Here is a 12,367-nt window from a genome sequence, read left to right as displayed (position 1 = left end):
AGCGGCCACATGCACAGGAAGCAAGTAACGTGGTACCAGGCAAGAGGCTAGCAGAGGAAGAGGACGCTCTTGCTGCCGCTCAGTTGGAGGAAGATGCTTTAGATTTGGACAGCAAATCAGCACAAGCTATGGCAAGGAAGGAAGCAAAGCGTTTAGTTGTAGCAAAAGGGGAGACAAGTGAACAGACAATAGAGGAAGAGAAACTGGACTCTGAATCTTTAGTAGTAGAGACCCTAAGCGATCAGAGTAGCAAACGCTCCCAAGGCCTGGAAGCCTCTAGTGGGGAAACAGCGGAAAAAGGCGCAGGTCCTGAAGCCAAAGATAGTAACGAAGATGCCAAGAAAACAGAAGACAAAGCTAATTCAGAGGAATCCCCTGCTACTAAAGAGTCCTCAACCAGTGAGGGTGGTGATCAGAAAAAGAGGTTTGTTTTTTCTCCGTTATAGACCAGATGCTATCTTTTTTCATTGGTCGTTAAGTGATGCGAATAAGCTGTTTCCTTCAATTGGCCACCGAGACTGGTGAAATTGTAGCCTATTCCTAAAGAATCTGTTTTATTTCTCCATGTGCAATGTTTTGTTTTTTTTTTTTTTAAACACAGAGGGTTTGATTTCTTTCCTTCCTCAACCTTCAAAGGTTGTTTTCTTAAATCTTTATTTGTAAACGTCTTCCTAATGTAAGTCTGTTTAAGAATCTGACTTAATTATTTCTTGTCAGATTTCTTAAATCAAGTATTCAAAGGTGTGTTTTCATTTGCAAGATATTTTCTGGTAGGTATTTAATTTTAGAATTTTTCATAATTTTTAGTTAGTCACTTTTCCTTCTGACTTGAATAATGTGTTTTGTCTTTAGCCCTGTTGAGGAGGAGAGAGATACAAAGATAATCTCAAAGGATGATAAAGGTATGTTTCTTTTAAAAAATAGAACTTCAGTGATTGCTTGGAGAAACTGTTTTTGTATTGGTTGGGGAATTTAATTGGAAAAGCATTGGAATCTATGCAGTTGTTAAATATAATCATTTTTTCACCTCTTTTTGTTTGGATTTTTTAAAAATTTATTTATGCCAAAAAGCCTGTGTGTTTTCTGAGGATATCTGTGTTGCACCCTTTTTTTTGTATCTTGATCTTCAAAGGTAGTCATTAATACTTGGCAAATATGTCCTTCATGGCACTGAAGATGCTTACCAACACCTGTTAGCGAGTCAAGAGCCTTTCGCGATTGTGTTTGCTTTACTATACGCTTGTGATTCTTCTTACCATCTTCTGTTTTGCTGAAACAATTTGGAATCTAGTATTCACGTATTCAAATGTCACAGAAATTTACAGCTTGACATTGTCTTCAAGTTAGACGGACGTTACTAAATCTTTGTCCAAACAGACCGTGTTTGCTGTGCAAATATGCATCATAAGATGAAAAATTCTTGATCAACAGTGTCAGGTGCCTACTCCTTCTTTTCATTGTACTTCTTCCTTTTAATACATCAGGCTGCTGAGTCTTTGCAGCTCACCCCACCTCTATTCTCTCCTACCTGATCAGGGCAGAAAATGTAGAACTTACTGTTAACATGCTTCTTACATACTGCAGGCAGGTAGGTTCAGCACTGTTCCAGTGATTCCTATAATAGGCAAGAAACTAATTATGAGATCAGTCTACCAACTGGACAGGAAGAATTTGCTTGTTTTTAATTGGGTTTTACAACACAGACTGAACTCATTGTCAGCTGCTTTTTCCAAGATCAGGGTTATGCCTGTCTGTGCAAGCTACTGGACCTCACCACTAGCTCCATTAGCTGCCACTAATGCTCAAAGCCTCATCCAGCCTGGCTTTGAACACCTCCAGGGATGGGGCATCTACAGCTTCTCTGGGCAGCCTGTGCCAGTGCCTGACCACCCTCACAGGAAAAAAATTTTTTCTAATATCGTCCCTCGATTAAAGCAGTTCTAAGAAATTCTGTGTATGACAAAAAAAAAAAAAAAAAAAAGGCAGATGGTTTGGAAGCAGGTAGTTGGACTGAAACCTGCTTCGCTCCATTCATTGAAGCCTATGGAACTGAACACGACCCAGGGTGATAAAAGGACAGTAAAGACATTTCAAAGGAGAGTGGAAACAGTATGCCTGTGTAAGTGCTTCACACTGAAATCCAAACACTAAAACTTGGGAGTTTAGCTCAAATGCTTTTTAATCACTAGACATTGGGTTTTCAGACTTTACAAGTATAGAAGCAGTGATAACATTATCTTTCTAGTTTAGATGCCAGATTGGACAGGTGTTCTGTAGTTCTTGCATAGTTAAAGAAAGCTTGGTCTTTTCTCGCTCCTGTAACTGAAGTCACAGGCTTCATACCCCAACTGTGGAACCTGTGTGAGCAGAAATAGGAGAGAAGTTTTCTTGCTTTCTTTACAGTGAATGTCTTTCCTGGAGAAATATGGATAATCTGCATCCCATCATCATTCCTTTGGTGTTGGGGAGATAAGGAGGGCAAGACATGAGCATACATGGATACTAACACAGTTCCCATAACTCTAGCAGGTCTTCTGTCTTTTTCTGTAAGTGCAGCGTTACAGGGATTTGTGCAGGCACATTCTGAAGAGCCACAGTTACTTCGGAGATGCCCCAGTCTGGTTTCTTTCTTGAAGAATAACATAACATACTTCTGTTGCACATATTAAAGCTTGTAGTTCCATCTTAAAGTTTTTGGGCTTGTAATACTACTTGCCTTCAGGAATGTGAATCAGGGAGAGAATGTTACGCATTGCACTTTGTGTGCTCTATGATTTCATAAAAGAAAAGATTTGTGGAACTGCTCCTTTTTGATTCAGAAGTAGTTGTTAGAATAATTGGGTTTTTCAGTATGTTTTGGTTTTGTTTGTTTGTTTTCCTAATTAGGTCGTGCTGCTAGTGGTTCTGGTAGAAACTTTTGGGTGAGTGGTCTGGCTTCCACTACCAGAGCTACAGATTTGAAGAATCTGTTTAGCAAATATGGAAAGGTAAGGGGGTTTTTGTTTTGGTTTAGTTGGGGTTCTTTGTTTGGTTTGGTTTGGTTTTTTTCTTTTTTACTTTAAATTGTCTTAATAAGACTTCTTAATTGTCTGACACTGAAAATACCAGTGAAAGGAATCAAATTATCAACAATATTGTGGGATATCAAAGAAAAAATTGCCAAATTACATGCTGAATGACTGCTTTTTTAGTCTGTCACTCACTTCCAAACAAAAATAAAGTTCTGTTTATGGTCCTTTATTTGAAACAGTCAATGGCTATTTACGTATACTTCTGTCTCCTGTGCTGTAGTATAGTTATCTTCACCCATTGGAAATTCACAAAGTGAATTTGTTTATTACAGACTTCCTTTGGACTAAGTAAAACATGCAGTAAACTTCGAAACATAATTACTGGAGAATATCTTAAGAATTGCCTTGGTACCTGAAGATTTTTTTATGTCTAGTGTTGGCAATTGCTTTAAAAAACACTTGTTTGGGTAGTGTTCGGGGGAGTTTGGTTTGGGGAGGGTCCTGCAGTTGTTATTAATGATAGACAAAATGGCAAGTTAAATATCCCTGTCAGCTGGGAAAGTGAAAGAGCTAGTTTAATAGAAGACTGATGTCAGAGACATCAGTAACGATTTTTGTCAGACATTTGAAGCCTATTTAAAGATGACTGTCAGCAGATTGTAGTAAAAGAAAACTGTATGTGCTAGCAATCTGCTATTGAATGTTTAACTAATGAAAATACTCTGGAACTGGAACGTTACTTTACAATAGTTACAAAAATGGATTAAGCTTTGAGTTTGTCTGAAAGTCATGAGACTAATAAAATCTTTTTAACGTTCCTCATAACAATAAAAATGCAATACTTTCCTTCCATTTATTTGTTCAGAATTGCATGTGGTAACCTGGAACGTTGATCATAGAGATGTACCACAAAATTTTAAATGTAATTAAGAACTATGCAACAGCCAACCTAGTATTTGCCTCTGCTTGGATGCCATGGTAATGTTTAGTTATTTAAATAAAATTACTGTTCTTTTCTTTGGTGTATTAGCAGAGGTAAAGCTTCCTAGAAGTAGTTATACATCTGCAATAACTGCAAAAACTATGTTTTTTATTCAGCTGTACTTTAAAATATGACACCTCTGTGAAATATGATTGATTTCTGTAATACAAAGTGAGCTGTATTAAATATATGAGCGTAAGTAAGCACCATTTATGAAAACAGGTGGTTTATGTGGGCTTTTTCAAGTTACACTTTTTGAGGAAACTTCCTGTTTCTTAAACAAGATTGTAGATAACATTGTGGGTCTGCGTCTTAGCAGTGACATGAAAATATTTTTTTGAGGGAAGATGGGACTTAGCAGTTGAGCTAGTATTAGCGTGTGGGTGGAAATTGGCTTACTATTTTTTATTAGGTTTTCACTCCCTTTATACTTAAGCAAAATGATAATGTTGATGTAAAGTTATTGTATCTCTTTTCTTTTTTTTTTTTTAATGGGCTTGCTTCAGAACAGAATTCAGTCTTTGCTCCCATCTATTGATTCAGCTTTTGCAGCATTGCATTGGCAACAGAAGCATGATTGGCTCTGAGCAATGCTCCTTTTGTATTTGTTAACTTCTTAAAAATATAACTTTCCTGAATGATGATGGACAGGAACAAAACAGTAGAAATGGAGCTTGTACTTTGGGCACTTGTTACAGTGAGTGTAATACCTCTTTCTTTTGGAAAGGTGGTAGGTGCAAAAGTGGTCACCAATGCTCGTAGTCCTGGTGCTCGCTGTTACGGCTTTGTTACAATGTCTACGGCTGAGGAAGCAGCAAAGTGTATTACTCACCTCCACAAAACAGAGTTACATGGGAAAATAATTTCCGTAGAAAAAGTGAGTATTGATCCTCAAAGATATACCATTACCATCAGATTGTAGAAATGATTGAGACCACATTCTCAGCTGATGATGTGCAAAATAAATTTCAGGCAAAAAATGAACCTGCTGGGAAGAAGCCAAGTGAAAAAAAAGAGAATGAAGCAAAGAAAGAAACAGTCAGTGAGAGGTACTCTTCCAAAAATTATCTTTCCAAAGGTGTTTTGCTGTTCTTCAGTCTATGTTTATTTGTCAAGAAAAACAACGTTACAGTAAAAATTTCTGTGGCAAACATTCAAAAACAGCAACAGATGCATTTTTCCAACTTCTACTACAAGATAAACTTCTGTTGATGTCCAGTGTCTAACTTAACATGTTTCTCATATGTGCTTTAAGGTAGGCATTCGAAAGTTGCATTTTCAAGCATGCCTTTTAATTTAGCCTCCTGTTGAGATACCTGAATCACAGCCAAGTTTTTGTGACAACCGGACAGCATGGTCTGATTGTCTTATTTTATGGTGTAGGAACTTGTAGAAGGAAATCTTCAGAAATGTACTTAAGACTGTCATCACACCAGAATTCTACTTTGCTGTGTTGCCAGCATTCTCCTTTCATTTTCTCTTTTTCTACTCTATACTAGTCTAACCTATATCAATATTTATCTATAGACCTGGCAGTGTTAAAAGGGATGAAAAATCTGAACAAAAAGATGATCCTAAAAAGACAGAAGACAAAGATGAAAAGGAGAAAAAAGATAAAGACGAACTGAAGTCTGGTTCATCAGATCAACCGAAAACTCTTAAGTCGGGTAATTTGGCTATTCTTTTTTTCATAAAGTAAAAGACAAGGAATGAATATATAAAGTATGAATAATTAATTGTAGGCAGTTCTTTCCAAAGAACTCTCAGTATTCTAGAATTATTTCTGGTTCTTAGTTGGAAATCCAGGAGGTATAAAGAGGCAGCGGGGGGAGGGTGTTTGACAGTGTGTCATCCTTAACCAAGGCACCTGAAATAGGTGTAGTGAAAAAATTATTTTTGCAGAGGGGGTTAAATGCCCATTTTCACATTTTAGAGAACATAACTTCTGGCACAGGAATGAGTGGTGTAGGTTATGTAGTTTGGTTGGTTTTTCCATCTCTTTCCCCTCAACCTCTGATTATTATTTAGGAAGTAAAGGAACAGAGAGAACAGTAGTAATGGATAAATCCAAAGGAGAACCTGTTATTAGTGTGAAAACATCAACTGCATCAAAAGACAGAGTAAGTAATGTTTCTGCATGGGAAACGTTATGTGTCAGTTTTCCTTAGAAACATACACTGAATTCTGACAAGCAACATGTAACCCACGCTTGTCTTACCAGTTTATCCAATCAGAATTTCTATAATGTGGATTTAGGTCTTAATTAGTAAAATACCTTTAATACAGCTGATACCATATTCAGCAATGAGATCCTACCAAACGAACATGGGAAGGTAAGCATTACTGTGTTAATATATGATATGTCTGTAATGTTAAAAAAACCCCAGCTTTTTTGAAAAATCTGGAGACCAGGCTTTGAGACATGATATGTATAAATGGAAACAGAGCTTAGAGTATTGTTTGTGATAGCTGTCCTTTTATAAATGTGCTCTATTAAGTTTCTCTACTTCAATATTAAATACAGAGCATGAAGAGCCAGGATCGCAAATCAGAGAGCAGAGAGAGACAAGGCATTGTGCCATTTGACAAAATTAAAGCACAGCGAAAGATGAGGGAGGCGGAGCAACGCCGGTAAGAGCAACAGTGAAATTGTTTGAATTTTTATTTTTTTCTAGAACGAATATGCTTTTCTTTTGATTAAAATTACTAAGAGATAAAGAGGGGTTTGATTTGGTTTTTACTTGTAATTTGTTTTATGTTAATGGGTCGTATCTCCATTGAATTGAGAAAGCTCCAGTTATTGACTCTGTTAATGCTAAACCTGAAAATGTGTTTGGGGGGAAAAAAATTGCAGTTTGTTTTTTGTTCTTTTTCCATTTTGTAGGTTTTATGGTTTAGATTGATTTAAGTATGCTGCTCTCCTTAGCTAAGCATGCATTATGGTAGAGGTGAAACAATAATTCTAAACTTGCCACACTCAAATATACAGAGAAAGACCAGGAGAAAAGTTGTCTTTCTCAAAAATAAGACCTTGTCTTTCTTGTCATGGCATTCAAAGTCTACATAGTGTTTGAAATAAAACAAGATGGAATATTTTTGTATTTAAATATGTTGTGTCTGCAGAGAAATTCGGGGATTGTCCAGCAACCCTTCAGAGTTTCCACATTGTATATTTTTATTTAAGAATTTAGTTCAGGTATTTAATTATTTTTGGCAGGGCTTTATTTTGTTTTCATGATGTTTAATGCAGGATAAAGGTGGTAGTGGCCATCCTTCAAATTCCTTGCTAAAACTGTGACCTGAATTCCACATTAAAACATTTTCCATGCATTACAAGACTTTACTACTTACCTAAAGTAAGTTGAATTGGATTGGGGGAAAATGCTTTCATAATTCTTACTGGAGAGGAAAAAGTTTCTCTCTTGTAGGTAGATTTCTGAGCCTTAGTGGATTTGTATTATCCAGCATACTGTTCTGGCTTTTTCAGAGTTGGATGTTTTATTTAAGTAGAAGGAATGAGCTTGGGGCATTTGGATTCAAATTCTCCTGACCATATAGGATTGCTTGCTCCCACAGGTGGGTTTTGTGGGAGTGATATGATCAGTCTCTAAATAAAAGTTACTCATGTGTATGCTGAGTGTTTGCCCTCCATGCTCTCCTTCCTACCTACCCCCCCCCAGGTATAATTTCAAGGAGCCTGATGCAAGTGTACAGTCACTATCGTTTTAATTTTTAATACTTTTTTTTCTAACTTCCTTTATTTGTTGAAGTATTAGATCTGTAACCTTTTGCTTCTGTTAAAATAGCACACGTGAGCGTCGGGAGAGACAGCAGCACCTGCAGACTATCCGTGAACGAGAAGAAAGGGAGAGGCTTGAGATTGCCCGTGAGAGACTGGAAATTGAAAGGCAGCGTCTTGAACGAGAACGGATGGAAAGAGAAAGACTGGAAAGAGAACGAATGCACATAGAGCACGAAAGGAGAAGGGAACAAGATCGCATTCAGCGAGAAAGAGAGGAGCTGCGACGCCAGCATGAGCAACTGCGCTATGAACAAGAACGTCGGTCTGCGATGAGAAGACCATATGACATAGATGGCAGGTACAGCCAGCAAATACACATGATGCAAGTGGAAAACGTTGCTGCCAGGTTCTGTCTCATCAGCCTGTGATAGAAAAAGCTATCCATATGCTCTCAACTTCTATTAATCAACAGTTGTCAATTGCATTGAGGTGATCACGTTTAATAGTCTCAAACTATCCTCTCTGAGGTGTTTCAACTCCTTTTCGAACTTAATTACCCTTCTGGTTTGCACAGTTTGGAAGGAGAGAACAGTATCAAAAGTCATTATCTTGACTAAAATGAGTATGTTCTTTCTTTCAGAAGAGATGATCCGTACTGGCCAGAGGCAAAACGAATGGCAATGAATGATAGGTACCATTCAGATTTCAGTCGCCAGGATCGCTTCCATGACTTTGATCACAGGGATCGTGGACGTTATCAAGACCATTCAATAGACAGGTTGGTGTCTTACCTACACTGTGTTGCCTGAAATCGGAAGACAAAAATGGATTTAATGGCACATTTTGCTGCCTTTACTGTGTGTTTGGTTGGCATTTTATTAAGTGTGGCCTAGTGGCTGTGGGCTTTCTTATATAACCATGAAGAGGTGTGTATTGTGCTGCGAGCTAAAACTTTTGGCAGGCTTTTCAGAGTGTTCTACTTGCAATGAAACAGCATTTGTAGGATTCTGAAAAATTTCTAAATAATATTGTAGGCACCTAGCATCTTAACAAGAATATTGTGTTTATACCTTAGGATTAACTGGGGTTTCCAGAATCCAAAACGTGTCATGGTTTCCATGTGTTCCAGCTGTTTGAGCCATCTGTAGATAATGTTGGCACTACATGGAAGCAGGATTTTGCATCTGTGTTGTTAGATGGATTTTTATAGACTGCTGTATGTTTTACTACCACAGTCTGATTTTAATTGTCTGCTTGTAGGAGAGATGGATCAAGGACAATGATGGGAGATCGGGATGGACAAGTGAGTTGCTTTATAAAGCTACAGAAACATATTAACTTCTTATAACTTGGTTTTCAATAGCATGTGTCAGACAAAGTTTCAGTAGTTAAGAAGTTATATCTCCCAAAATATGTATCGACAGCCAGATTGTCTTTTCTTTAGTAAGATGAAATTTAGTTCAAAGACTTGTTTTATATTATAGAATATATATATAGAACTGAAACAAAACAAGTGAATTGTGTCAAAAATGTAGAGTATTCCAAAGATTGTGTAGAAAAGGCAAAGGTACAAAGTATGCATAAAATTCATTCTGAGGTTGCATGGAATTAACAGCTAAACTAGTAGAGATGTTTGCATGTTTTTGAGGGGTGGGGGAAAGACCTTCAGGACACGTTAAAGCAGTGAGAGATCAATTTAGTGGAGTCACAGAATCTGCAGATGGCTCTACTCAGTAGTGCCCACTGACAGGACAAGAGTCAAGGAGCACAAACTGAAACATATTAAATTCTGTTTGAAGACAAAACAAATTGCCCCTTTTTAAAAAATTAAAAAAAAAAAAAAACAAAAAAAACCCAACAAACCAACTGGTCAAACACTGGAACAGGTTGCATGGGGAAGTTTTGAAGTCTCCAGCTGTGAAGATACTCAAAACTTGATGGGAGACTGTTCTGGACAGCCTGCCTTGGCTGACCCTGCTTGAGCAGAGGGGTTGGATGAGGTGACCTGACGAAGTCCCATCCATCCTAAGTGATTCTGAGATTAAGTAATTACAGTTGAGCAACATCAAACAATTAAAGAGTCTGGTTTGGGCAGTCCTGTAAGTGTGCTTTGCCTTTTAGCATTATCCAGATGAGCGCCACGGAGGACCAGACCGTCATTCACGAGACTCTCGGGAAAGTTGGGGTAGCTATGGATCTGACAGAAGAATGAGTGAAAGTAGAGGGATACCTCCACAGTCACGGTTAGTACACTTAACTGAAAATATTTTTTCTTGTGCATCTAAGGAATATTTCTGCATGTGAAAGTGGGGTGCAGTTTTTTGGAAGTGTGATTCTTTTTTTCCAACTTTTACCCTGAGTCTTTTCTTTGTTGGATGGACTGCAAATGAGTAGCTCTTTCAGCTTGCCTTGTGCATCAAAACATGCATTTTGGCATTATTATTTTTAATAACTTCACATTTGAAAGTCTTCATGTTTTCAATTAACTTTAAGAAACATTATTATCAAAGTTTGATATTTTCAGGGTGGTGGTTCTTCCCCAGTTGTACTTGTTGGAACCATCATTCTGCCAGCCCTTTGAAAGGAAAACAAGTCAATAAAATGCTTACAGACTGGGGGCATATGGGGTGTGTTTTGAGGTTTTGTGTTGGATATTGTTTTTTAATAAATCCTATGAGTAAGCTAGACTACAGAACACCAAAAAAAATTTGACCGGTCAAAACAAGAAGCTAGGATATTTGGAGTAAACTGTGACATGAATGTAGCATAAATCAGATTAAGAAAATGTTATTTTCTTATTTGTCATGTTAGTTGGATTGAACAGGAAGCTTACTGAGACTTGACTTAAAAAGCAATATAAATGCAAGATTTGCATGTACTTTGGTAAAGTATTTGAGTAAGTTTGTGACAGTCATTTTAGTTGAATCTATTTTGTGTGCTCTGGCTAATGTGAGAACATATGAATTTCATACTTTTGCAGGGATGGGCGAGACTGGGGAGATCACGGTCGAAAGTTTGAAGGACATCAAGATCGTTCATGGCAGAGCACTGTGGATGGAGGAATGATAGGACGGGATCATGAGAGATGGCAAGGTATGATTCTGTGATTCTATGCTTCTTGCACAACAGCTCTTTGGTTGTGCTACATAAAGCAGAAAATACAGGCATTATTACTGTTGGGAGAAGAAGTAAAACTATTACTGTGGATATAAAGGAAGCATTTGAACTTTTTTAGGTGGAGGTAGAGGCAGACCGGGCCACGTGATGCATCGTGGAGGCATGTCAGGGTAAGAACTTTAAAAACAGCAAAGTGTTTGTTTCCCTTTTAAGGGGCATCTCTTCTATGTAAATTGGCCAAATAAACATTTTATGGGAGCATCAGGTATTCGTTTTGTTATTTAAGTGTCAATGAATAATAAAATATCCCCATGGTTTTTATGTAGTGCATCTTATTGAAGAGTGAAAAATCACACAAAAAGTTTTAAAAGAACACCCATTATATCAGCCTGACTACCAGCGTCACAAGGGAAAATTAAAAAAATTAAAATGTCTGAATCACTTTCTAGGCGTGGAGGTTTCATGCAAGGTGGCAACCAAAGTCAGATGATGCACGGAGGAGGAATGCAAGGAGAAGGATTTGCTGGCCAGGAGAGAGCAAACAGACCTAACGATCCTCGTTTCAATCGTCGCTACTGAATGTGTTTTAATTTTTAACGCAAGATGGCAACTGAAATGAATCTGTTACCCAGGGTTACCATTAATTGTAACTTATGGGCTACTATAAGTGTATTCTTGGTTTTTTTAAGCTGCTGCCATATTATGTCACTCAATCCCTTGTGAACTTATCTGTTTTGTAATGTGTTGTTCATATCCCATTTAAAATGTTTGTTAATGAAGCATTCCATTTTCCATAAATAAAAGCCAGTTTACAGTTAATTGCTTTGTTCCAGCAGTCCTGGAAAACCAGTTTATTCAGCTGTATGTTAAACTGTGTTAAACCATGTAACTTTCTTTCAAAGATGACATATCAAAATGCCTTTCAGGTATCCCTTTGCACTTCCAGTAGCAATACACTGACATATTGTGCCACTTCATACATGTCAAAATTAACTAGCATACATCGCAGTGTGAGAGAATGTTAGTAGATTGCAGTTGTCAGAAGTTTGAATTCCCTGCCACTGTAAAATTGACTTAGGCTCCTGAAGGCCAAGTGGTGAAGAATTTTTTTCATCTTGTCTCATGTTGGTAGGTACTGTGCAACATAATATTCTTCATTCCCTGAGTGACTATACTGAGTTACCAGCACAGCTTCTATTGAGAGAAAAAGTGCAGGTACTTGTGAAAGTAATGACTTTCAAGTGCAAGTCAGAATCTTTTTTATTTAGCTTCTGATAGATCAGGATAGTCCAAAACTCCACCAGTTTTAGGCCAGTAATTTTACCTAGCAATCCATAATTTCCTTGAAGTAGATTAGAAACAGCCATTGGCTGTGCTTTGGCATCATTTTAAGAATGTATTGAGAACTAAAGTGATCAAGATTGGTGCAAATGATCTGTCACTTTGTCATATCCAGATTGTAATTTTTTGCAGTTGTCTCTGGAGCAACATGGCCTTAGCAATAGCCTCCAAAGA

The 12,367-nt window shown here is 37.5% G+C and overlaps 1 protein-coding gene across 1 annotated transcript; it reads left to right on the top strand.

Moving 5' to 3' along the window:
• Positions 1-5: 5 nt before the first annotated feature.
• Positions 6-11,671, top strand: SAFB (scaffold attachment factor B; the record flags this gene model as incomplete). Its single annotated transcript, XM_010078705.1, has 15 exons — positions 6-424; positions 853-902; positions 2,887-2,987; positions 4,721-4,870; positions 4,966-5,042; positions 5,521-5,660; positions 6,022-6,113; positions 6,518-6,624; positions 7,800-8,093; positions 8,376-8,513; positions 8,996-9,038; positions 9,857-9,978; positions 10,716-10,828; positions 10,971-11,022; positions 11,302-11,671. Coding segments are annotated over 15 exons (2,028 nt in total), but the record flags the coding sequence as incomplete, so codon positions are not given.
• Between the last annotated feature and the right edge of the window lie 696 nt (positions 11,672-12,367).

This window comes from Pterocles gutturalis, unplaced genomic scaffold (genome assembly GCF_000699245.1).
Source record: "Pterocles gutturalis isolate BGI_N339 unplaced genomic scaffold, ASM69924v1 scaffold13563, whole genome shotgun sequence".
Classification (NCBI taxonomy): domain Eukaryota; kingdom Metazoa; phylum Chordata; class Aves; order Pterocliformes; family Pteroclidae; genus Pterocles; species Pterocles gutturalis.
Note: the sequence above shows the minus strand (reverse complement) of the source record. Positions and strands in the feature narration are given on the sequence as shown.